The 26,741-nt window shown below is 40.0% G+C and overlaps 1 protein-coding gene across 1 annotated transcript in view; it reads right to left on the bottom strand.

Annotated features, from left to right (window-relative positions):
* diaph2 (diaphanous-related formin 2) overlaps positions 1-26,741 on the bottom strand; it is a 347,468-nt gene that overhangs the window by 85,283 nt on the left and 235,444 nt on the right. Inside the window, 1 exon segment of the mRNA XM_034542988.1 lies at positions 8,547-8,671. Within this exon segment, the coding sequence (XP_034398879.1) occupies positions 8,547-8,671 (125 nt within the window).

Raw genomic sequence — 26,741 nt, forward strand, 5'->3', positions numbered from 1 at the left:
GTTTATACAATGCTCCCATTCCATGCTACCAGTTCTAATTAAGACTTTTGAGATGTCAGTATTGAAAACAAAAAAAGATCAAAATTAGCAGTACCAGTTTTTTCTTGATTGATTGAATGAAGAAGAAGTATGGAGGCCTCTTAGCACATGTCATAAGCAAATACTATCCTCTAAAGGCTGGAATGCAACAGTGTGTTTTTACAATTCTGTCACAGCCTTAACTGGCAGAGAATGCCAGCCAATCCCCATTTGAAATGCGAAAAACAAAGCCTGTCAGAATGAGTTGGAGAGACGTCTACTGAGAGCCACATGTGGTGGGAAACAGAGTCGGGGGGATGGATGCAGAGGGAGAGAAAGAGAGAGAGAGACAGATCGGGAGATAGAGAGAGAGAAAGAAAGAGAGACAAAGAGGGAGAGAGAGAGAGAAACTATTCCTTCTCTCCATGACTCTGTCCCTAAGACACACGTCATGCTGCTCCCCCAACAGTGGGTGTCTCTGTCAGGATACTGTCTGTGCAGCATTCCCCCTCTGTGTGATTGATGAGCCTCATTTTGCCAATTACTGGAGAATCCCCTGTTGACTACCATCAGATTGCCGTTTGTAACTGTTAGTGTTTCTGACTGTCACAGATTCATTTTAATTAGAGATCTCTTTCTCCTTCGACTTTTCCATTGTGCCTCAAATTTGCGAAGCTGAGTACACAGCGACATGCTGGAGAACTGGTCCACTGTGTTATTTGCTGTCATTCATTTATTCACAAGTACATGCCCTAAACTGCTGAAGGCTACGTCTCTTTGACGTAGTCAACCCTAATGCCGACCATATAGAGTATCTTATATTCAATTAGCAAATGTAAGGTAATTAGTGCACTTTATTTGCATAATGAAGCGCCTAATTGCCCCTAAGCGTGCAAATGCACTCAATAACTTCAGCTAATCGCTTGTTGGGACCCGAATATATGAGCGGACTGCAGGAGAGATGGGCCGTAGACGTGCAGACACAGTGATCGCTGGGTCCTGTCAGGGGGAGGAAGGATAGCCACTGCGGTAGCACAGTTAGAAATCAACAGAGAGCCCGGTAGCAAACAGCAGAACAACACCGAATTCCCTCGACAGCATCAGTAAGAAAAGAATAACATTACTGTGGGGAGAGGAGAGGACGTGTTTGGGCATTAGTTTGATTTACATTTTGGAGAGGCTTTCAACTGGCGTACACAGCAACTTCAGCTAATGATACTCAGGCCTTTTTATCAAGGAGCTTTCCCCAGCCATTTGGGTGCTGCCCCATCGCAATTATTTGCAGTAAGGGATAATAAATGGTGCTACGAGGTATTATACTGGTCTGTACAGGAATAAATATCAGCCATTGTATAAATATGTGCTCTGTACACTATCTACTAGCTTTAAGTAAATTTCACCCGACTCATTTAACAATTACCTGAATGGATAACGCAGTGGGCTATTAAGCACATGAAAACAGCCTTCTATGTGCCATTTGGTGGGAATACTTTTTTCCCTGCAGGTCAACCTGCGTTATTCTACTCCAACCACATTCTATTGTGGATTCAGATCCTGAAAAACACCCTAAATGCTTGGTGGCTCATATTCACAAATAACTCCAGTCACGTTTCCCTTCCACTTGCATTTGATAGAATAATTTGCCAACAATAGGCCTGCCATTCAACTGAGACTCAGGGATTTCATTAAAACATCAAATGAAAGTGAAATCATGAGCCATGACGGTGGAGTGGGGATGGCTAAGCAGAGAAGCGTGGATGGTGTCTACTGCAGGATTAGAGCTCGGCAACAAGTGCTCAAGGGGGGCTTTGCATCAAACCCAGGAGCCCATGACAAATGAGGGCGGCTAGGCTTCTGTCTATTACCCTGCACTAAGCTTAGGCCTTTTGGGGAAGTAATGAGGTGCAGATTGTTGGTGCTGCCACTGGGTCCTTAGCCCGACTTTCTGTAGAGCAGAAATAATCAGTGGAGACCTGGGCCCACAGGGACTAAGCAGCAGAGCAACACATGGAGACATGGAGATAAAAGAGATTAACTAAAATAATTTCCTATTTGAAATACTATAGCCTGTAACATACATTATTCCTCTCTTTCTGCTGCATATTATTTCGTGACCCTGTATACTGTATACCAACCGTACACAGGAAGTATACGAATGAATGCAGACGGTGTGTGTAAGCAGGACTTTTCGATTGCTGGGGAGCAGCCCTGGATCCCGACAGGACCCAGTAGATCCCAAAGGACACCCTCCAAGACTGGCAGGGCATGGAGGCTTTATAAGTGGAATATGACAGTTGTTCACTCAGGAGCAAAGGGCTAGATCCAGTGTACATCATTGGTGTACCTCCTGCACTCCAACAGCACAGCCCCTCCTGCCCCTGGGAGCTCTAGTCTAGGCAGCTTGTCAGCAAGCTTACTCTACTGGTTAATGGAGCTGCCACATCAGGCCAAGTGTCACAGCCTAACAAGATACTGATTGGCAAACTTCTAGGGAATTCACTCATATGACCAGAGGGCACCAATGTGGTCTTCTGTCTGGGGGTGAACACGACGGTCGACAGACAAGGCGATGGCAACATGATATTTTTTTTGTACAGTACATGTATTCTGTGAAATATCTAAAAAAACATTTTTGGAGGGGGTTCATCAGACTTTGATACAAGGCTGATGTGTCTCATATATAATTCTGCTCTGAGAGGCAGAGCTGTCTGAGCCAAATTCAAAGATCTTTGTGAAGAGTTGTAGTTTGAATACGGTATGTCATGTGCAGCGGCATTATGTGCTGGAGCTGCAATTCAATATGTTTTATTCATATCTTTGCCTTAAAAGTGTCAAGAGGTTGTGAAGTAATACATTTAAATCTATGGATAAGGTTCAGGGATCTGTTCATTTAGTTCTACCCTGATTTGTGCGATAATATTTTACACAATGATTTGTAGAGCTGAAATGATTGGTAATTAATTGACTGGCCACTAATTTAATAATAGATTCATTATTTCATTAAAATAAAAATAATTTATCAAACATAACTGACAAACATTAGATGGTTCCACCTTACACACCTTTGTCTGTCCTTTTTAGTATTAATCTGGATTAGGTGCAACAATGAATACAGAATAGAAAATAAATTAATGAGATACAGATGGTATTATAATATCGTGAATACATTTGCTTCTTGGGCCAAACAATTATTGGATTAATTGAAAAATACAATAAAAAAAAGTTAAAGCTAAATTGAAAATAAATATTAGTGTAGCCATAATGAGGAAGTTAACTGACATTACAAAATTGCAACCTGTATCCTGCAATGGAGCAGTGAGGGTGTTGAACTGTATGAATCGCAGCGTACTGTATAATAGTTAATACTGAGTACAGTGGGTTAAGCGAAGGTTTCTCAAGCTGTAAATACAAATGTTGGTCATAGTGTTTGTGCTTCGGAAAGTACATTTAATGGACCGTGCAGGAAGTCTGCATTAATGCCAGTTCATGCCTTACTCAAGGTTATTAAAAAGTCCATACAAATGTGGTGCTTTCTATAATTGTCATCAAAGGTAATACGACAGCATTGGATACAAGACAGCAGCATAATCAAAAACCCTTTTTTGTATTTACATTTCAGGCTATTTCTTTGCAAAAACATAATTATAAATATCATTTGAGTTTTAGCAAATGTTTTTTTTCTTTCTTTTTTATTAAAAATGTGTTAATTAAAATTGTAATACCCCCTCTGCCATAAAGAATGCAACATGAAAGATGAATATTTGTTGCTTTATACAAGGATAGACATTCATATTGAGGGGAGAGATACAGACACAGTATTCAGGCAGCCAAATAGTATGCTTTATGCACCTTTACTTATTTACACTGGTTTCTTCTGATTTTTGATAATTAAAAGGCTGTGTGGTTTATCTGTGCTTCAGTTAATTAGCCACACAGTGAATTTCATTAGAGAAGGAAAACACTGCGTTGCAGGTTGGGGTGGAGGGGGTGGGGGCTTAAAGGAAGGTGGTGATTAAGACAGAAATCCTGTGTGTGGCAAGGGGGTGGGTGTTTGTGTACTTGTGCTTTAAACATTATAATGTGCAACTGAAAGTGCCACTAGCATGATTTAACCCAGTTTTCTAATCCACAAACATTCAGAAATAAACATGAGCATTCTGTAAATAATCCGACTTACCTCTCATTCAACCACATAAAGGTATGATAAAGAGGAATACCTTCTCCGAACAACACTGTGCTTCTCCAGACAAAACATGCCAGAAGCAGGGGATGTTTTCGCAGTTTAAACTCAGCAGCCTGCTAAATAGAACTATTGTTTCACTAACAACCATTTATTTAACCTTAAGTGCCTGGTGCCGAAACAAGAGAATGCTGTGTACACCTGTACACAAACCCAGCCTCGAGCCAACATGGTCTACAGCTGTTGCTCTTGGACAAAGGCCATCCATTAACACATTGTGGTGAATCTCTTTCTTTGATGTGTGGACTAAATCAGGCTGAAGGAAGACGTCAATATGATCGACTTGCTCAGAGTTGGAATTATTCCCCTCCCTCTTGGGTAAGAAGGCCGTTTCCCAAATACACACCTAGACTGTTACTTGGATTTAACGAATATACTTTAGATACATAGCTATCACATATCTAAGCTCATCAGTTGGTCATGTGCAATGGCTTCAAGCCACTCCGATCCATTCACTCGTCCTGGTAGCTGTTGATTATTATTTTACTGGGGGGGATTCAATGACTGTGTAACTATACTACATACATGCACAGGGCATGTAAGAAATAGGAAATTGTAAAACAAATAAAAAATACTCAACAAGAAAAGATCTACAGGAACATTTTAAAGATGAGCTGCTAGCATCCACAAATCACAATAGTTCCTCTTTTCATGTCAGCAGGTGTCACTGATTGTTACCATTTAACCTCAACTCTTAGCTATGGTGTTAGCAGGAGGAAATAGGGTGGCTAACCCTCAGGCTAAGTTTTGATTTGTGTGAAACTGTCCTACTTGCATTAGATTATGCTGAGAGACAAAATTAAGACTAACATTTCCTCATGAAGCTGGCCCCAGAAGACAGCTCCTTGTCACTTAATGTATTGGAATTAGAGAGAATGATGTGGTCTGACTCTGACCTACTGGGAAATAAAAGGTTAAGCGAAATATCAGTGGGTTGGGTTAAGGCATTGAGTACAGTGGGGGAGATGCATTGGACATGTCCAGGCACCCACGGTTCAGTCCGGTCTTTCATCATCCCCATCAAGCCACCTCTCTACTATTAATATTCCAGTATGCAGAGTCCTGCTCTAAGCCCCCAGGGCTACTCTATCATATCCAGCAGGAACTGGAAATGTGTGTGTGAGTGTGTGTGTGTGTGTGTGTGTGTGTGTGTGTGTTTGTGTGTCTGTGTGTGTGTGTGTGTTAGCCATAGCCTCTCTGGTGATATAGGGCTCTCTGGGGCCTTGTGCCTCAACTCTACAGCCTTTGTGGGCTCCCATTACTTCTGACAGATAGAGATCACTAAACTGCTGAACAAACACCCCATTCAGTCATTTGCATACATTACAGTAATGGAAAGAGAAAAATGTATCAATAAAGCCAAATGAAGTGCTTCCACTAAGCTCTTCACCACTTTCTTCCTTTCATTCCATACTTCTTTCTTTCTGTATCTTCTCCTCTCATATTTCTAGATTTTAATATTTCATAACTGCTACTGATCTGCTGCTGCACAGTTGTTGTCATATTATTTTGTGGAACGATTTTGTCTGAAAGGTAAACATATCCGATGACTGATAAAGATGACAGATTCTCACAAATTGTTTGTGCCAGACATAAATCTGACTTTTTAATGGGCAAAAAACTTGAAAATTCTAAAGCCTAAACAAATTAGGGACACTAATCATGCGTGGTGGGGCAAAGACAAAACATAATTTATTGTTGAAGGTTTAATTAAAACTATGCTGCTTTTGGGCACATATTACATTTAAAATACCCTGCAGTGACCATGGCCTCTTGAAATTAATCTCAGGCAAAAAGCTCACAAGTGTCACAGTGAAATAGAGGCGCACGTACTCACCTACACTGTAAATTACTCTTTTTCCCTTTCTCTCTAACACGCACGCGCACGCGCACGAACACACACGCACGCACGAACACACACGCACGCACGCACACACACACACACACACACACACACACACACACACACACACACACACACACACAGACTCATTCATCACAGTGCCCAGCAGATGAGACAAGAGAGCTTCACTTAACTTTTTCAGGGTTGCTCAAGCATCAAATGCATGACTTTTTAGCTGTTGTTGTTCTTCCATCTGTCATGCTTCAAGGAACCAATATCCTTTTTTTAATCCCAGGGAAAAGTTTAAAGAGGTATGATTACCTTGACTCTGCTATCGTATGTGTACCAAAGGAAATGTCAACCAAAAATATACAGCATTGTATTTCACACTGTCATTGTTCCGACATTTTGCTGTGCAACACAGATTAGAGTGCTACCTAAGCTCATTGCAAACACTGGTACTAAAAACCTCAGCAAATCAAGCACAGCCTGGGCTTTCTATCTCTTGCACGAAAACAGCCCGGATTTGAATGTCTTGGGAGGTTTAAGGCAGGAGAAAATATTGTCCTTGGTGACAGACTTCAGAAAAGTGGGTTAAGTTGAGACACACACTTGTATATATACACAAACACAAATGTCCTGGTGTAACAAACAGATGCATAGCTACTCCAAAGGCACTGAGGAAAATGCGATTGCAGACTTCTAGTGTCCTATTATTATGCATTGTAGTATGAACATCAAGACAAAGCAAACTTGGATGGAAAATAGAACTGTTTCATACTACATGGGACCAGAATACTCACTAGCACAGAGTGGAAGCAAGCCTTGTTATGATGACATTATTATACAATTATTTCACCGGATTATAAACAGGAGATGAAATCCAGATAAAACACCGCATAGTGAGAACAAACGAGCGTGCACTTTTTATAGTTTGAATCCTTCCTGTGCCTCGATGTGCCTGTATCCCCACAAAATGTAACAGTAAAAATCACGATTTGAAAATATGTATATATTTGAAAAAACTAAAGTAATTCTGCCACTCGAAAAATCAAGGGATGGGAAACTACTAATCATGACAAAAACACTCCAAAGTGGAAAACAGCGCAGATGGAGAATGAAATATATATGCTTGTCAGTGCTTTCCTACTTGTGGATTATTTAAATAAGGCAGTAACCAAAATAGATCTCATTAAATCATCTTAAGCCTCCTTCCCGAGCACCAACACTCGATCAGGTGAGATGGGGCGAAAGGGGGAGGAAGTTGGGCGAAAGCGGGAGGAAGTGGGGTGTTTCAGGTCACGGCCAGCCAGCTTCTCTCTCACTCTCTGGGGAGGAACTCCAGACAGTGAGGGAGAGCCATGCTGCAGTATATCTTCACTTCTCCATTTCCTCTCGCTCAAGCCTCTAGTTCTCGGAGGAGCCTGGGAATCAATACTGACATTGGGGAGCAGAGTAGCTTTCTTGCCTGCCTGCTCTGCCTCCGAGCTGCCGCCAGGGAGGTCTCTGCTTCAGTTTTTTTTTTTTAATTACACAAATTTAAGTGCCCTTCTTTGACTGGGAGCAGATTGTTAATGTGTTAGAAGGCTATTACTCTTAAACCACCCAATGTGCAAACTCAGCCTTAATAAATCTTTGATTAAAGGGAAGCAAAAAATCAGGTTGACTTCCATATTACGCGAGGGCGCCTAGCATATGGATACACCTCCTCGGTTGTTAAATTACTGGAGTAATTCTTTTCTTTTCTTAATAATGCCAGAGACGCGCAAAGAAGACACTGCTGACCGCTTTACTGTTTTGTTCCCCCCCATGAAAGGCACCCTAGCTGAGGGTATTGACAACAAACTTGATTTCCACCATTGATCAAACCTATACAGTGAGGACCTTTCCTCTCAGAAAGGGCATTCAAGAAAGTGCAGAGACATGGCTAATTCAATTTGAGAGCAGAGACGCTCGGCTTTAAGTGAAACACTTTGTTATCGAAACAGGAGAGGTGCCACAAGAGATAGTGCATGGACGGTTGTGTGGAGAGACTCGTGGCCGGTCAGGAGATGAAATCAGGGATAGGCGATAAGTTGGTGTGAGGGGCTAGAGCCCCTATTAGAGTCTCCCAGGGGACAGGCAGCGGTGGCAGAGTGCGGTAAAAATAGCCACGGGCAGGATTTCACTCTTGGGACACAGGGAGGAGAGAAGGGGGAGATCGGATCAAAATCTCATAGCAAGGCAGCCAGATCCATTCCCTACATTCTCTTGGGTGCCACCTATCACACCAAATGACTCAAACTGCTTACCACTGCCAGGTAGAGCACAAACAACACGCTTGTTTGCCGCTGCTGTCCACAAAATTATGCATACAATGCCTTAATGCGCCAGCATACGTGTGCTTTCGTGGAGCAATTCTAAGTCTAAAACTATTCAAGGTATGACCACCATAAAAAAGGATATCATCATCTTTTCCACAAACTTATCTTGTTGGTCATCCGTCTTGGGGAAGTTCTTGATGTCGTTCTCAAGCCTCTGGATGTGCCGTTCCATGGTGGCCAAACTGCTGTTTAAGATCTCAGCCGGCACTGTGGGAAAAATGAAAGAAAATACACATAATAAATTAACCACAATTAAGACACACTGGGCTCGTTGACAGGCTTCCAAAAAGGATGAATGTCCAAAACAAAACATAGATGCCTTGTTGAAGTTTAGATATTAAAAGAACCTATGACTAAGTTAGACTAAATGTCGTGACATACTGACTCCTGCATAGTCCATTTGTGTGTGGCCTAGAACGCAGGCATGTGTGAAAACGTGTCTGTACAGTGCGTGCGGCTCATTAATCAGTCTGTAATCACTGCTTGCAGAGTTGCTTTGGAATCCACAGTATTCAGATCAGGCCTTTCAAGTGGAGACTTCAAACAGTGAGCAGTGTCTTAGGGGATCAGACGGGACAGGAGCATGGATGCAGCACCATGCTTTCGGTTGCTGTTCAGGGTTTAGTCTTATTGACACACACACAAATCATCACTTGCGCGCACACACACACACACACACAGTATATAGGTCTTTAAAAAACGGAGACGGAAAAGGAACAGTCAGAACAGTCAGAAAGTCTAAAACGTTTTCCTTGATCTAATTCAAGATGTAAATATATTCAAATTACCAGCTTACATTTCATTCATCGCAGGCAATGCATCAATTAAGTAAGATATTGACGGAATTCAGTAAATAGAGAACTTAATTTGGAGATCTTGTGTTTGTATTAATGTATAACAGAAAATGTATTATATTTTATAAAAGGTATTGTATTTTCCATTTATATTGCCTTTTGATATTCTTTTACAACTAAATCCGTTGGCGTTTAAGGAACAAGACAAGACAAACAAGAAAGTAAAGAGGGCAGATCACTGACAAGACAATTTTTTCAAGCCTTACGTGCAAAGCCAACATTATACTGCAATGTACTATTAGTGGGTTTATTTTCCACTTTGAGTTGGAAGCTACATTCATCTGAAACTTGAAGTTTGGGCCTGCACAAAAGGAAAGGTGGCAGGGTCACGGAACCAATGGGATTATTCCTCCTAAGATTGTTAATATGCAAAGAAACATTAAATCCCAGTCCAGCATGTTGGTGTAAAACAAACAGATAAGCAAACCTGTGGGTGGAGACAATCACATGTAAAACTGTCTTGGCAGAAGTAAAAAAAAAGAAAACATAAACATGCCCTCCTGTATGAATGATGTAGTCCATTGATCAGTGCTAGTGAAGAGGGATCTTGCTTTGACTTGTATTTGAAATCCCTGGTGTCTAAGTGACATATGTTAGTGAATAAAATGATTGAATATATCATATATATGATTGTGATGATCCGACCATTGTCCAATCATCACAAGAGGGAATTTTGTATCATGCACTCACAGCCAAAGGTCCATCCCTTTGCACAGCTGGTCATTGTGATTTACTGCAGACACTAATTGATAACCAAGGTAAGGCCCAAAAAGTACAACTCTCTTCACCAACTTATGTCATTTATTCTACACTAGTCCCCCATCTGCAAGGTTAGCCCATCAACTAGAGTGTAATTGAAGTGCTGAGGGAGTGAGGAGTCGGGTAATGGACAAACTGTCAAGAGATATGGCATCAATGACATAAGGGTCAACCTTGTCTTGCTTTACATCAATTCCATAGCTTAGATTTGCTTCCCCGCCCCCCCTCTTTTCCCGACAATGAGATTGAATGACACGATTGTAGACATGCACCCCAGGCACACTGAAACAACCTTCAACCTGAATACAAAGGTATCTAAAGAGCATTCCCACTGGAAAGCACACATTCAACAGATGCACACAAACTGCCAGCTGGGATCAGTCTCGAAAAAAAATACAATAACAGTAAGGGGTGAGGTCACTGTCATTATTAGACTTTGTAGCTAGCCGACAGTCCCTCCTCCTCAAATCTAACAGAACTTGCTCCTGGGGATCACAGTGAGAAAACCACACTATCTGCCTGTTCAACCACTGATAGGGCCTCTGAGATCCACATGCTCTTGTCACTATGGTCTCAGCCTCAGTAATGGCAAAAAGACGTCATGATAGGTGGACGGATGGATGCAAGAGACGAAACAATGACATTGAGCCACAGAAAGGTCTTCTACAATCATTGTGGCGTTGGATAGTTGCTTGTGGCATGAGTCATAGTATGTTGGTTATATTTAGTCTCTAACACTGTTCACGGTAGCCAGAGAAACAGGTAAACTACGATGGTGTTCCAGGGAAGGCATTTATGGGATCAGGGTGAAGCCATGAAGGGACTACGATACAGCAAATACGACAACATTTGTTAACATGGGAACGACAAACTGACGTATTTATAATGTGTTGGTCTTAATACAAAAAAAACTTAACATGTAACATTATACTAATGACTGCAAGGCCTGCCAGTATCTTTCAATGGCACCAAAGATATCGCTCTTCAAGTTTCTAAGCCAGCCAGTACTGTAACTTTGTTTTCTAAACTTTTGTTGGCGTTCTTGTCAAGCAAAATGAATAACTGCAGAGGTTGAGTGATGCATGGGGGACACAAAGGACAAGAAAGAGAAAAGCAATTTGGAGGACAAGAAGAGAACTTGTGTGAATAACAGACAGCATAAAAAAGCTCATCTGTGGTCAATACCTTTCAGTTATTGACATGAGCTCCGTAAAGCTGGCCATCGATGCATTATTCATTTCCATGAACAAAAGACAGACAAAGCATAATTCATTAAGCTTTGCTCCATTTCCTTCAAATAAACTGCCAGGGAAAAATACTGTGTAGCTCACAATACCAAATCAACTGCTATAATGTGAATATGTCAACTTTATATTCAATCATTTGTAGAAGAGGGCAATTTTCATTTTTATTTATAGACAAATAATGCCAATCTATCATCCACTGCTCTTGCAATGCCACCAAAGGTTACAAAGGAAATAAAGATTTATTTTGAGTGTTGCTGCCAACGCAGAATAAAAGATCAAGTTTTAAATAATCTACACACTTGTGAAAACAAAGACAAATGCAACATAAAACTAAAGGAGAAGGTTGTTCGTGAATTCATTCATCACTTTAGCCAAATAAGTGTATGTTTGTGGGTGTGTAGAAAGGCAGATGAGCATGAGAGGAAGGCAAACAGACACAGAAGAGATGTATAAATAAAGACCGAAGCCCTGAGCGGCAAGTGCAGGAAAAAATCAATTATCTGATGATACATTTTCTAAAACGGATCTAAACAGTTGTCTCTCCTGTGTTTATGACCGTGTGAAAGATGATTTACCGGGATAACAGTCGTTCCACCTGTAAAACAGGTGCTGAGAAAAAGTTGAGGAAAACGAACCAGGCAAACTTTTTTTTTTTCACCAGCTGTTTCACAGATGGAAACGAGGAAGTTAAGGCTCCCATATTATGTCCATATTTAATATTTAATCATGTTTTCAGAATAGCCTATAAACAAATCTAATAATGAAATAAATATGGTGGTGGACCACATAAAAAAGGTTTTTGTTCCACATGGACGTTATATTGTAACGCTAATCTTGCTGGAGGTCCGTGGGTGAAGTTGGATTAGGACCTAAATTGACCACTGGGCATTTATGCCATTATGACTTTCATAATTAAGACACTGACTGCTTAAGAAGTTAATGGAACAACCAAAAGTAAGGAAAACAGAGACCTGCCAACTGCTTTGATGCTGTACCGATGGTGGCACAGCGGCGCTTTCAGCTTCATGCTAACGTCATAATTTGGTCAGAAAACAAAGCACTGAAAACATTTACATTCTGATTATAATCACCAAAGTCATTACAATTCGTCCTCAGGTGGACACTATTTATCTTCAGTTGAATTAAGTCTGTTTGGCTGCTAGAGTGTGGCCATGATAATATCAGCACTATATAGGTAAAAGGTCTTTCAAGCTCCAGAGAGTATAGATGTTTAAACCTTTCCTTGAAGAGGTAATCTGGCTCTAGCTTGTTATCTTTTCATCAGACCTCCTCTCACAGCCTCTTTGAATATACAGCACGGGGTGTAACGAGGGAACGACCTTGAGGGGACTCGACACATGACCAGATACACATGTCTGCCAAAGGGCATATTCATCACATCGGGGCAAAACTGACTATTGATCAGCAGCATGATACCAGGACAATAATGCACTGTATGTCGATTCAAAGAGCCTTTTTGGACCAATTAGAGTCATTTCAAATACTCCCACCCCATTTAAAATGAGGAATTACATGTTTTCCCCAATACAAATCACGTTTTGTCTTTTTCATTTAGCTGTTGGTGGCACCTGAGAGTGAATAGGATATGAAGTGGGAGGCAGACTAAAGTACATCAGAGGAAAGAAACAAACAAGATAAACACAACTCTATGTGTTCCCCTTTCAGAAGGAATCAAAGCAGCTCCAGTTGCAGGAGTGAACGTGATATTGTTGCTGTGACAAAGCAGTCACATTGTTCTGTCTGATTACATCAGATCATGTGATCTTAAAAACAGCAGGCTGGGAAAAGTGGCAAATGAGGGAATTTAATCGACAGCATAAACAAAAGAGAGGGAGGAGACCTTGTGGCACTGTATTAAACATTATGGTCCAGTTATGAGGCTGCAAGCAAATTATAATAGCTCGTTTTGGATTTCCAGTGCAGTGGAAATAAAAAAGCAAGTGACTTATCTATTTGTAAATAATGAAATGCACTACTTATGTTGCCTTATAAATAATCACACACATATAGAAGAATTATATTCCTAAATCATACCAGTAAATAAACAATGTCGTTGGTAGACAATGCAATTAATCTTATTCGGGTGACACAAATCCACACGATCACAATTTCCCATCAATGTTGCACTAATTGCTTCCACATAAAAGGGTAAATCCTTTTTACTTTCGCTCTAGTTCCTCTTTTAATTTGCATTTTCCTTAAACCCTCCATGTTACAGAACTGTTATCCAAATGAAGGATTGGTTTTCTGATTAGAACTGATGGTCCCCCGTAGAGCAAAACCATAAGGTTAAAATATGTTATGTTCAATCTGCAAATGCCTACTGCAGCAAGGAGCACACACTCCAGGCTTTTCAATCAATCAATATGTAATTAATATTGTTCTCTAATATAATATTATATAGATACATATGTTATATGTTAACTGCTCTGATGCTGTACCAATGCTGGCACAGCGGCACTTTCAGCTCCATGCTAACGTCATCATTTGGTCAGAAAACAAAGCGCTGAAAACATTTACATTCTGATTATAATCACCGAAGTCATTACAATTCGTCCTCAGGTGGACACTATTCATCAACAGTTGTATTAAGTCTGTTTGGCTGCCGGAGTGTAGTCATGGTAATATCATCACTTTTAGTCTTTCAAGTTCCAGAGAATATAGATGTTAAAACATATATATTTATGTTTATTATATACATATACATATATAGCCCTCTGAGGCACATTTATAATGTTATATATATATATAATAAATGTATTCATTTATAATGATTTTGGGCTATACAAAATGAGTTGAATTGAATATATATATATATATACATATAATAAATGAAATCTACTTTGCATCGGGTCATCCAATATCTTAAAACCGTAAGATCTATAATGGAGTTGAAGCACATGAGCCAAGAAGAATAAAACCTGACATGTGAACTGCATAATTGTGAAATTAGAACATTTGAATGGAAGTATGGGCTGGAGCCAAATAGCAAAAAAAAAACCACTTTACTGTACCTCCCACTCTGGAAGGAGGACTTGTTTACAATGGGGGTCATGTCTGTGAGACTTTATTGCTTTCAGCAGCCATCAGAGCTGCAGCCCAGTGCCAGATCTCTGGAGGAATTACAAATAGAGTCAATTACAATATATTTTGATGCATGGGAAAGTTTAGACATTGACCTGGGGTGATGACAATTCCCCAGGAAGGGCTGAGGAAATCAGTCAGGGCGATGTGCTGGTGCTATATGCGAGTGTCTGCCCTCTGCAATAAAAAGAATCAGGAACTCGCAGAGGCACAATGGTTTACCTCCACTCTTCTGACAATCAACCATCTAAATGCTTGTCATGGACTTACTTGAAGATGGTTATTTTTCATTTCCGAGTTATATTTTTCCGTGGTGTTGTTATGATACAGTTCTGGTGTCACACAAACAACTGAAAGTTAGGAGTTAGGAGTGTACTGGGTGGCTGGGAGGGGAGGGGAGGGGTGTATTTGATGCATGAAAGATACTGATGCCTTGTTTACGTACATCATTGTTAGTGCCGGCTGGGTTGTTGAAAGAGTGAGATGTCGGGTGAAGTAGACGGCTCAGCTGGAGGATATTTTGAGTAAAATCTCAGCTCTACCCCCATCAAGGTAAATTAACAGATGCAAATCTCTGGTATCTTTGTAAAAGCCACGCACGCTAGTAAAAACACTAATTAATTACAGTTTGTTAATGACTTAGCTTAGCGGCTAAATGACTGATACAATCCTGCAGACATTAACTTTCAGTAAACAAGTAAATATAAACAGATTTAATTTCAACATAACGACGCAGGTAAATAACAGACTTGTAAAGTCGAACACGAACCAGACTGCTTTCTGGAGGCAGGCAAAGGTCGTGACTCGTGTCACAGGAGAGATGCTCAGAGATGGGGGTGTGGCACTCATATTCGCTAACAGAGGTTAACTCATGACTCCAACCTCATTCACAACTTCAAAGTTGCACCTTGTCACACAGCTGACGACATTTTACCTGACACATCCGAGGGACACTCCCCTTGACATCTCTAAAACCAAGAGACCCAGACCCTTACTTGATTGGCCAGAGATCAGTTAAAAAAAGGATAAATAATCCACAAAATTAAGCAACACTTCAGTTTTTACATATTTATATTAAGGTATAACAACAAAAATGTATATGCAGCCCAATTAATATGAATTATAATCATGATTTTGGCCTCCCACATTTTAAACGTGGGTGCTCCGCACACGGAAAGCTCTCTAAACTAAGAACCAGCCACCGGGGGGCGATCACAATGTTTGGCTTCATTTTTGGGAAGCTGTCATGCGACTGCGTGGCTACCCCACTGCGGAGTAATATACTATAAATTAAAACAAACAATTAGCAAGAATGTAGCATGGCATGGAAGTGAAATTTAAAGGAGAAAATGCAATACAAATGTTTTGACCTTTAAATCAATGAATTGTGATATTTAATAGTGATCTTAATATTGATCAACATAGTCATGATTATCATTTTAGTCATAATCGGGCAGTACTAAGGCTAACAAACACACACACACACACACACACACACACACACACACACACTCTCTCTCTCTTACAACATGGCCAATTTATTCTGACACACTTTGGAATTGTTAAAGGGAATATAAAGGACAAGAAAACCATATGCTGAATTTTCGCGTACAGCCATGACGTCAGCAGTGGACATATGGTTTGTGTAAAGTGTTTACAGGGTCTGCCTTGCAGGAGCAATAAAATAAAGAGCTGTCAGAATTGATTTTAAGATTTACCTGGTTGTTCTTAGAGCCTTGAATGCTCCGGCTCCTGCCTATATCTGTGACCTAACTCCCTATAAGCCTGATCGGTGCTTGAGATCCTCCAGCGAGGTTGTACTAATGCTTCCAAAATCTCAAATTGTCACTAAAGGTGAGCGGGCATTTGCAGTCCGGGCCCCTCAGCGGTGGACAGACTTGCTCAGTTATCGTAGCAATTTAGTGGAACTTATATTAATGAATGTTTTCTACTCTGTTATATGAATGCATAGTCACTATTATTACCACATTATAATTCATGATTGACAAAAATGCCACGCTCTTTGTTGGCAAGAGACACATATTTATTAATGTTATGCCGTAGCTCAAAGTTCATATGATCGATGTTGTTTTGCCACTTGGGGACAGTAGTAGCAGCTATAATCACGGCATCTGACATTTTGTTTGTCACGTTATCCAGTTGCTGAGGCTAACTCAGAAGAAAAGAGCTGCGTTAGCAGTTAACTACAACCATATTTAGTTACATGCTGGCCACATGATACATGGAAATGAGCCATTTAGCTCTGTTTTGCTCTTGAGAAACTCTAAAAAGATGCTCTACTTAGTGGCAAATTGTGTCTGTCTGATGTTTGGTACTGAGTACGTAACGCACAGTGGGTTAATAAGCTTTATCGTTGAGTAGAGCAGAGTTTGTCGGCCAAAAAGCAACTAAAAACAGCAAAGAAGTTCCATTAAAAGAACTGCACAGTCGAGCGATAATTCTCTGTGGAATACTGGGGTGATACCGTATTCATGAAAACTTGTCCCTCTTCATCTATCATAACTGACCTGAAGTTGACCCTAGTGTTTACAACAAGGAAACAACAAGGACAATTATTCAATCATCTATAGGTCTATTTACTAATTAAAAACGTATTGTCTTTGGACGAGTCAAATATAATAAAATGAACTAATAATTTAAAAAACTGAAAAGTACAGTGTATTTAAAGCAACATGTTATGGTTCCACTCCAAGTAGTGCGTTGACCTCTTATAATAATGATGATACAGTAATTTATAGCGACTCTAATTCAATCTCTCTACGTAATAAGAGGTCAGGAGTGGCTTGAACTGTACTGGTAAGTTCAACTCCCTATGACACCCTAACTTTTGGTCATATAGTACATCAAATATATATATACATTTGACGTTAACAGACAGGCTATTTGTAATGCTTATGGAATTTCATTATTTTTTCTTCAAGTAATCTCGGTGGAAAACTGACTGGGTTTTCATTTCCAGCAGCACCGAGGTCAGCTCGCCAGGACTAAGTGGGGTACAGCAGGTGCCTTGATTGTAAGTCTTTTTCCAAAACATCTTGCTCAGATTTCCCCGTCTTACCCTGTAGCTTCGTCACTCTTTGTTCTGTCCTTTCCTCAGACTCAGTCCCTTTCCCCTCCTGTCTTTGTGGGTGTCTGTTATGTTCACATTTATAGCTCAAGAGCTCCCTCTGTGAGAGATATCGTTGCCGCACAGAGAAAACACTGCATGGGTATATTTACACAAAACATACAACATATATAATTAATGAAACATTAAAACAAATCTGGTTGAGACAGATGAGTTTGACTCTTTCTATACAGTTCATAGATAAGATTGCTTTTAAAATATAACTTCTGACCGTGCTCTTGATTAAAAACTAAGATCTTGAAAGCAAACAGATGCATACATTAGGATTAGTTCCATCTAAAACACTTCAGCTATTTCACTTTGTGAAATCTGTGTCTATTCAAATAATCAGGTGGACCACTGAACATATTTTGGATATTAGATTTTTACCATCTGCAAATGTGTGGGGGAGCATGACTCATGAGAAGAGTGTGAGGGTGGGTGACTCAAGGACTGTGCTTTCCTATTTCCTCCTTTTGTTGATGAACCAATCACCACATATGTTATTACTCAGCATTTGTCATGATGCATTCGGGTGAATCATTTTTTGTGTGGATTCTTTATCTTTTGATGAGTATTGTAACTGTAGGGGCCTACATCAGGTTTTTGTTCTGATGTTAATTTTGATACTTCTCATGAACACATTTCTCACTCTTCTCATCTGACTAAAAAGGGAATAAGCATGTTTCCCAAAAGCTTTAACTTTTCCTTTTAATGTATGTATTCAGATACAGACAATGGAAAGCTAAGAATAAATATTATAAACACTAACATAACGTGACTTCAAAGAGCTAGCACAAACGTGCCCTTCTTTGATTTAATAAATATTTAGGCATGCTGACATCTAAAGGAATATTATAATCCCTATCCATTATGCTGATATATGTCACGTCATGTGTCCCAAGCGACCACACTACCCAGCATTGCAGTGGTTCAACACTGAGGTTTTGATTTACACCATCCATCCAATGCAGACAGATTTAAGAGATTGAAAGAGTTGCAGGAAGGTTTTAGTTTTGGTTTTACTCTCTTTTTTTTTATTATTGTCTGTCCCTGTTTTATGTTGTATGTCTGAAACTTTGTTTAATGTGCTACTGTTGTCTTGGCCAGGACACTCTTGTAAAGGAGATTTTTAATCTCAATGAGGCTTTTCCTGTTCAATCAATTTAAATTAAATTAAATAAATAATCCTCTACATTTTCAATAGCATTGCTCTGTGAACTCTGGCAATCATGCCAATTGCTGCCATTCCCATCCCTGATTATTGATGAGATTTTGAAGGAAATTATATATTCGCTGGAGGAGAAAAGACAACCAGGCTCTTCTTGATTGAAGCTGAGCAGTCATACTGAAGAGGCATCTGTCAGATGGTAGGTCACATCCTCTCAGCATATTGGTTTTATCTTCTAGCGCAGATGACTGGTTATGGTGTTTCCCTAACAACAGAATGCCAGGGGATGGGAAGGTAACTGAAGGCACGAAATAGGCTCACTGACTAGAGGATGTGGAACTGGGTACAAGGTAGTTTGGCAGCGGCAGCAGGAATACTTTATGAAATATTTAGTTAAAGAAGCCTCAATATAAATGGAGCAAAGGTATGTCATCATCCTAACCCATAGCAACTCATGCATGTGCATGCAAGGAAGTAAACAGCCAGGGGTGTTGGATAAACTCACTGACTCCACAATAACCACAACTTTATTTTGCGAATTCGCGATTCAAAAATATCTAATTAATATAATCTCAATATTTTCTCTTTAAAATACCAGCAACCTATACCACTCAATCTTTACCTATTTTTCACCAGGAATCTGTGCCAGTGGTTATTTATACCACCCTGATAGATGATGTTGAAGATGCTCATGAGGGGCATTTATGGGCATCTTTTGATACTTGCAACCTGACAATCTGTTTGAAAAGTGATATTTTCATTGTCAAACATCAACTTGTTACTCATTTCTTAGAACTCTTTGTCTTAACTCATTTCATAAAAATCCGGTAAGAATATGTACAGTAATCATACAGGCATGACCCAGCAGCCACCACACCAATCAACACAAATCAAACTGTGACCCTGTGATAAGAATAAAATGTAACACACATTGCTGGCTGATTGGTGTCTAACATATCTGGCATTACCCTTTTTTTTATTTTTACATCTTTAACTTAACTCTAAAAGAAAATATTTTGTAAATTAAATACATTGACTGTACATATTTTGAAAATCAAATAAGATATGTTTCAACAACTTAAAATAGTTTCTAGAAATGAAAGGCATGTTACCCGTTCCATTTCTGCTAGCTATGCTGCGACCTACATGTAACCGCCTGAACTCGGGTTCCTGTGTCCCTGTATCACACTGATAAAGTAGATGCGGAGAGATTCATATCCCTGAAACAGCGAGAAAGGTCAGATCAATTCTCCCACCAACCATATCTGTCTTCATTTAGCAGCCACCATAAAGAGACGACATAGGACATAACATCTCATAAGAAACATATGTTTAAATAAGTGTACACTCACAAAGTATTTAAGCAGGGATGTGTTTGGTATTAATTTGCCCGGAGTGTCGGCATGTCTTTTGTCTTCCATCCACATGAGACGAGGAAACTTGGCACGCACGATCGCGGAGCCATAAACACAGCCTCTTTCCACCTCAGGCAATCCTTAAACTCATCAGCGGTGTAATGAGACTTTCGAGCTGAGAGATGAATTAACTAGCTGATTTTCTTGTTTTTACCCCCCTGCCCCTCCCTCCCCTCCCATAGACAGTAGCTGAATATAGCGCAGGGAGCAATCCAGGACGTGATGTATGTAGCATGACCGAGACTCATAGACATAGACGTGTGAAAACAGAGAAATTGATTGTCATTTGCTCAGAACCGTATGAGACAATCAGGCTCTCGCATTAATCAATGTACAAAAAAAGCACACTGAAAGGCACTTCAGCAGTGAAGGCTGTGATGAACAAGGGCACGGTTACACGCACACAAAAAATAGAAAAGAACATACTTTATCGCAATTGCACATCTTTTACGTAAAAAAAAAAAAAAGGGTTCTTGTGCGTGCCCAGTTGATACTTGGAAAAAACACTTTTCATCCACTGCAGGGAAGCAACTCAGTATCAAAACAATATCAAAACCATTTATATGAAGTGCTTCTAGACTGCCTTGGTGCCAGAAGCTAGTGAGGGATAATGTTACTAATGCCACTTCTACTAGTTCGCCTCGGTGTCTCTGCAGATAGAGGTAGGCTCATCGCAACCTCACGAGCATACCTCCCCCGTCTCGATCTCAGAAGGTAAGCTGCGTTGGGCCTGGATAGTATTTGGACTGCTTGGAAATATCTAGAACCACTGAAGCCCACACAAACTGATTCGCTGCTCTCGGTGTGCGATTGTTGTGTTAATGAGAGGCAAATTGGTAGGTAGTTCATTAAGCAAATTGTTAGGTAGTTCATTAATCGTTGAGGTAGAATAGAGCAGTCAATTTACCACCGATAAGTTAAAAGAACTGGAGGAGACGCATGGCAATCTACACCCTGAACACAAAGGATTAGTTATGACAAATGCTGAAGTATAGGGTAGCCGTATGAAATTGGACAATTAGACTTTGAAGTGCCAGTATCAATAAGCTTTAAGAGTTCTCTAACTCCCCAATGTATTTTTAGATCAATTTTAAATTAAGTTAATGGAAAGACAATAAAATTCCATTCAAAACTACTTAACAATGGATGCCCTTGCATTCCTCAATTATTCATCATTAGAGAACAACGGTTATTTATACCAGCTGTAGGAGGCCTACAGTATAGTACACTCTACAGGAGAATAGTGTACATATACAGGGGGCTTCAAACAAACAAAGCACACATCACATTGTTTCCATCTTATCCATAACTACATTTAAACAGCACAGCAATTTTGGAACCCATCGGCTATTGACAGATAAGACTCAAGGGCAAGGGGTTATATTTCTTAGGTTCCAGCTGATATCTGGGCCAAAACTTCTTTTTTTTCGTGTGCTGCTCATTATCAACTGTGGTTCGCAACTGCAATCCTGTAGTTGGTGTTCAGAGACATATGTACGACAGGATTGTTTCATTAGTATCTAGTTTACGAGATCATTTTATACCAATAACAAGGAAAATCATCATGATTCTTGCTTTGAGTCAAGTTATATTCTATCTCAATCGCCACAGCCACTGAACACACAAGGAACAAATGAAAAATCCAAACAGTTTTTGCATGGACCAGGTGGGTTATTCTGATTTATTCTGTGGATAACAGTAAGTTAAGGCTTATATGCAATCCTCAGTAAAAACCCTCCATGAAAGATGCTCAACAACCATAATAGGGTTAAGCTATCTGCATCCAATCATGCAGTTTTTGAGAAAGTGTCTAAACTCTCACTCAGTTTACTCAAAAGTCAAAATAGTTTCATCCAGTAAAAGTGGAAGGTGCTAAATGTGTGTGCCCCCGCTTACCCAAATGGTACATCTGATATGTCTTGAAAGGTATTTTCAATGTTTGGTTTTTAAAAGTTCAGTTTTTTTTTTTAAACCAGGTAAAAAGGACAACATGTCAGCAAACTCAGTGCACTGTGGACAGACAGGAGGCTGTTGCCAGTTAAGAGTTGACTGCTTCAGGTGCTAAGTGCCATAGGGCTGACAATGTGTGAACTAGAACTGCAAAAGACATACAGTAATCAGGGTGTTTGTGCTGTTATCTTGTAGCCCAAGGCAGCTTCAATGTGTGCTCCCATTTAGCCATTACTTAGGGGGGTTTGTAGCTTGCAGCCAATCAGCCTATTGTAATAACCAACAGCTTTAGGCTTTGCTGAGAGCTGTCATTGCCCTGAATGTACAATATTACACCATGAATATAGGTCACCAAGAAAATGAAAATTGAACCTCTAATGTACTAGGAATATGTTTGCGAAACATATCCTTGGAGACGTCGTTCTATTGGAGGGTAATTAAAGGTGGCTTTTCCTGGTGTTGTACTGCATTAAAACAATGTTTCTCAATAGTATATGAATTATGAGGAGTTAAATGATGTCCTGCTAAGAGGTCAAAAGGGCTCCTGGTTAAGATAGGTTGTGAAAAGATCCTCTTCCTTAATGATGTTCACCATTGGATCACCAAGTAATTTAATTTAGGCCTATGTCAGTGTACAACTCTTCATCACTTCACACAACTGTTATTACGCCTTAAGGGCTCTCTTTTTGGTGACAGCAACTATCTGCTGTCACCAATGGTGTACAAAAGAGAGCCCTTAAGCATGTGACGATAAAGTGGGGCAAGAGTAAGCTATAAAACCTGTCAGACAACCATGGGTCTGAACAGGGACCTGTGATTCATGTCCATCCAACTTCATATCTACACAGTCAAATTCAGACATTCCCCAGATACGACTTGAAGCTGTATTTACTTCCAGAAGTGAACTCTCTCTAAGCATTTCTGAAGGAAGAGAGGGGGGTCTAGCTTTGGGTACCCATTTTCCGTTAAACCAAGGGGTGGGTGTGTATGTCAGTACAATGGGCCATGAGATAGCTGACATCCAAACACATTCTTAAGATATATTCTGCATGCCTAAGAAACACTGATATGATTCTTTTCTGTACTTGATTAAGTCAGTTTGGAAACATAGCCCAAGGGGGGAACGAGGGGATTACCATCATCTTCCCAAAAGAGGAAAGCTTTTAATGTGGCCATAAAATTACTAGTCATTGTCATTTCCTGCTAATGGCCCGCCTGATTAGCTACGAGGCTATTGCCCACCTTCTCTGGGAACAGGTAGGCAGTATTTAGCTGGTCATCCCAGATAACGACTGGTGAAACAGAGATAGCACACTACACTGAATATGTAGTGGCTCACAACAAGAGTTATTGGGAGGCCAGGCAATCTTAGCACAGAAATTCTTTAGACTAAACCACAAGCAAGGTTCACACAAGCCAGGAAAGACAGATCAAAAACACAGTATGTATCTTCTATCAAGGTGTTATACTCACAGTGACAAACTATCTCTGTTGATGGAGGGAGAAGCCTTGGCTGAGGACGGGCAGGAGCAATACAGCTATGTTGCTGCTGTGGCCTCAATACAATCAGATGACTAAGGCCTATCTACTCCATGTAATACGATTTCGTATTGAACTGACAGTCAATATATATGCGGAACAAGTCTTTTGTATCGGAGCGAACTGGTCAAAAGGTAAATCGACAGAGGCATGCTCAGCACACACTGTTGTCATAAAAACATAATCAATACATTAAATCCAGCTAGCATCTGGCTAGTGGCTTTTTCTGTATTATGGTGACAGCTATGAGTTGATTAGCTCTCTGGTGGGAGCAAAATCTAATCATGTGTATCTCTCAAAAATACATGTTACTTTAGTGAAAAATAAAGTGTTTCAGTGTACTGCTGGGCGTGCATGGTTCAATGAGAAAATGGATGATTATGTTTGTTAAACCAGGCTCTGCTCTGCTCTGCTCTGACTACATAATTCCCATATAAAAGGAAAGCATATATCTTCTCTTGACCTAGGCTTCACAGCTGCAAGCGAGCCATGGCCAGCATAATGACAAGTAAAGGACCACAATCAAATCAAATGCAAACAAATGTACAGCATCACATTGAAAACTTTGCCTCTTGAATATGAACAAAAAAAAGCACAACGGCAAAGCGGCATAGAAAAGATGCTTCTCCAGGTTAAAAAAGAAAAGTATACAGGGGAAGCTGGAAACAATAATGGGCTGACATGAAACATCTGTGTTATTATTGGCAGCCCCTCCAAAGAATGGTGGCTCCCATATTATGACTTAACACGTCAAAATCACAGTATAGCACACACAGAAAAGGCCACCTGATGATAAACACAGCAGACAGCGTCAGAGGCTTTATCTCGTGGCTGCCTGCAGCTCGACACAGGTTCAATTTGGCCCGCACCAATCGATTCTGTCCCTCCTTACCTCTGCTTCAGTCGGTGGAATAAGAACAGACCTTTCTGTAAGGAGCAGGTCTCAGCTGGTATGCCATGTCGAGGCAAAGAAGAGGAAAACTAGGGACACAAACACACCTGAATTCTGGTTGCCGATGAAACTCGCACGCATGCTTTTCTTTTGAATCATGTCACAGTAAACAAATGTAACTATGGTCATCTTTAAAATATCTAAATTAATTGAAATTCAAATGAAGTGTGTTAGGATGGTTTTTCAATACAGCCTGCAACTTTGCTTCAAATTGAGGTTAGGTTATGAAATTAAGAAAAGTGCAGTACTAGCAAAAATACAACAGGTCATTTAAGTACGAAAAGGGATCAGACTACATAAAGAGTACATCAGAGTACATAAAGAACAACTTAGTTGTTTAATATTTACAGACCTGTTATACATGTGTTTGCAAGCCCACTAATCTTAGTGAACACAATAATTATGTGTGTACTGAAACATTGAAATGAAGGCTTTCATTCCTTCATTTTAAACAAAATTATACAAAAGTGTCGGTTCACTCTCTTAACATTGTTTTGGTTATTTAAAATATGCAATGTGACATTCATAGACACAGAGGATACCGCTTTAGTTATTGATGTTGTAATGTTATCCAGGTTTTATGGCAGTTTGACTCACTAACATCATTCTGTATCGACAATTAATAAAATGATTTAATCATTCTACATTTAAAATTGTGCTGCAGTATGACATCATTTGTCTTGCAGAGCACAAAGGAAGGTGCTGTAACCTTCTGTGAACGAGCATTATTTATTTGTTATTTCTTTTTTTATTTTCTGGTCGCAACTATACAAATGTTATTTGCCTTGTGCACAAGGTGCTGTTTTGTTGGTAATTTTGTCCTAAAAAGTGACACTATGGCTGAGTCTCTCTATTTGAAGAGAGTATAATCATTTCCTGAGCTGAAAGGGTTGAGCATGATATCAGATTCATTACATGCGAGGAAAAACTCTCTTTTATGGCAGTGTGCAATATAGACCACTCCTTTCATGACAATTATTAATACCCTGTCCCATTTATTTGCAATATACACCCTCACTGAAATGAAGGTTGTCCCTCTGATCAGTATGCAGGCGACCTGGCTTCAAATTGTCAATTTCACATGCAAATGCGGTACAACTGATTTAAATAATATTTGAATATGGATCACACAGTGTGACTCCATATCACAGAGCTGGGAACAAAGAAGGTGGAGAATGCAAATCATCAACATGTAAGAGAAAGGTCACAGTCAGGGCCTGTTAGATTTATTTGGGAAATAAATGACTCGCTGCTAAATGAAACTCATTCCATATTGCCCAAGGACAAAATTGGAGGAGATCTGCATGATTTACATCATAAAGACAAACAAAGACAATATTGCATGTTCCACAAAAAGGACGCAGTCTCTGATGTGGTGAGTTTGGCTGACGCATATGTCACAAAAGGTGCCTATTTTTATCCTACATTGTAAAGCACAAGATGAGATTAAAGCTTTTTTTGTGTTAAATGGTTGCATTCAAAAAGTTACAAATAAAGTAACAAATCCTTCAAAACATACACACTGAACGTTCACAACATGGCTTTGATTAGTTTGAAATTCACCTGAGCATAATTTCCTGGAATTGGGTGTTGCCTTTTGAGGACAAATACCGGGAAGATATTCCATGATAGATACAGATAATCATTGTTTTTTGTAGACCCTGAAACAACCTGAGAGTAGCATATGAATGTTGCAAAGCCGGCAGTGAATGCCTATGTTTTACTCAAGTTATGATGGAATCTTCACACATAGCGGCATGCATCAACTGAAAAGGGCCCTAGGGAGCTTCCTCCCTTGGGCCTCGTAAAACTCCAATGAGCAGCCCTGCAATGTTCGCTTCAGCCATGCCTTTAAATTATATATATTGATGACAGCCCGAGATAAAAATGACCTAATTTAGTATCCAAAATCAATTCCCACCCCCACTGATGGCCAGGGGTTTGGCGAAAGCGGCCCTGGTTCTTATGACAGCATTTGAGCCACAGACACGTTCTCTCAAACGATGGTCAATAGAGGCCGAGAAAGTGGGAAGGAATGGAGAGAAAACCGAGGCACTTTATTGCAATGACCACCTAGTCGGTAAATGATCTGTTGCCTTTCTGGGTATGTCTGGTATGATGTCTATTTTGAGATGATGGACATAACTAGGCAGAATAG

Source organism: Cyclopterus lumpus, chromosome 10, assembly GCF_009769545.1.
Source record: "Cyclopterus lumpus isolate fCycLum1 chromosome 10, fCycLum1.pri, whole genome shotgun sequence".
Classification (NCBI taxonomy): Eukaryota; Metazoa; Chordata; class Actinopteri; order Perciformes; family Cyclopteridae; genus Cyclopterus; species Cyclopterus lumpus.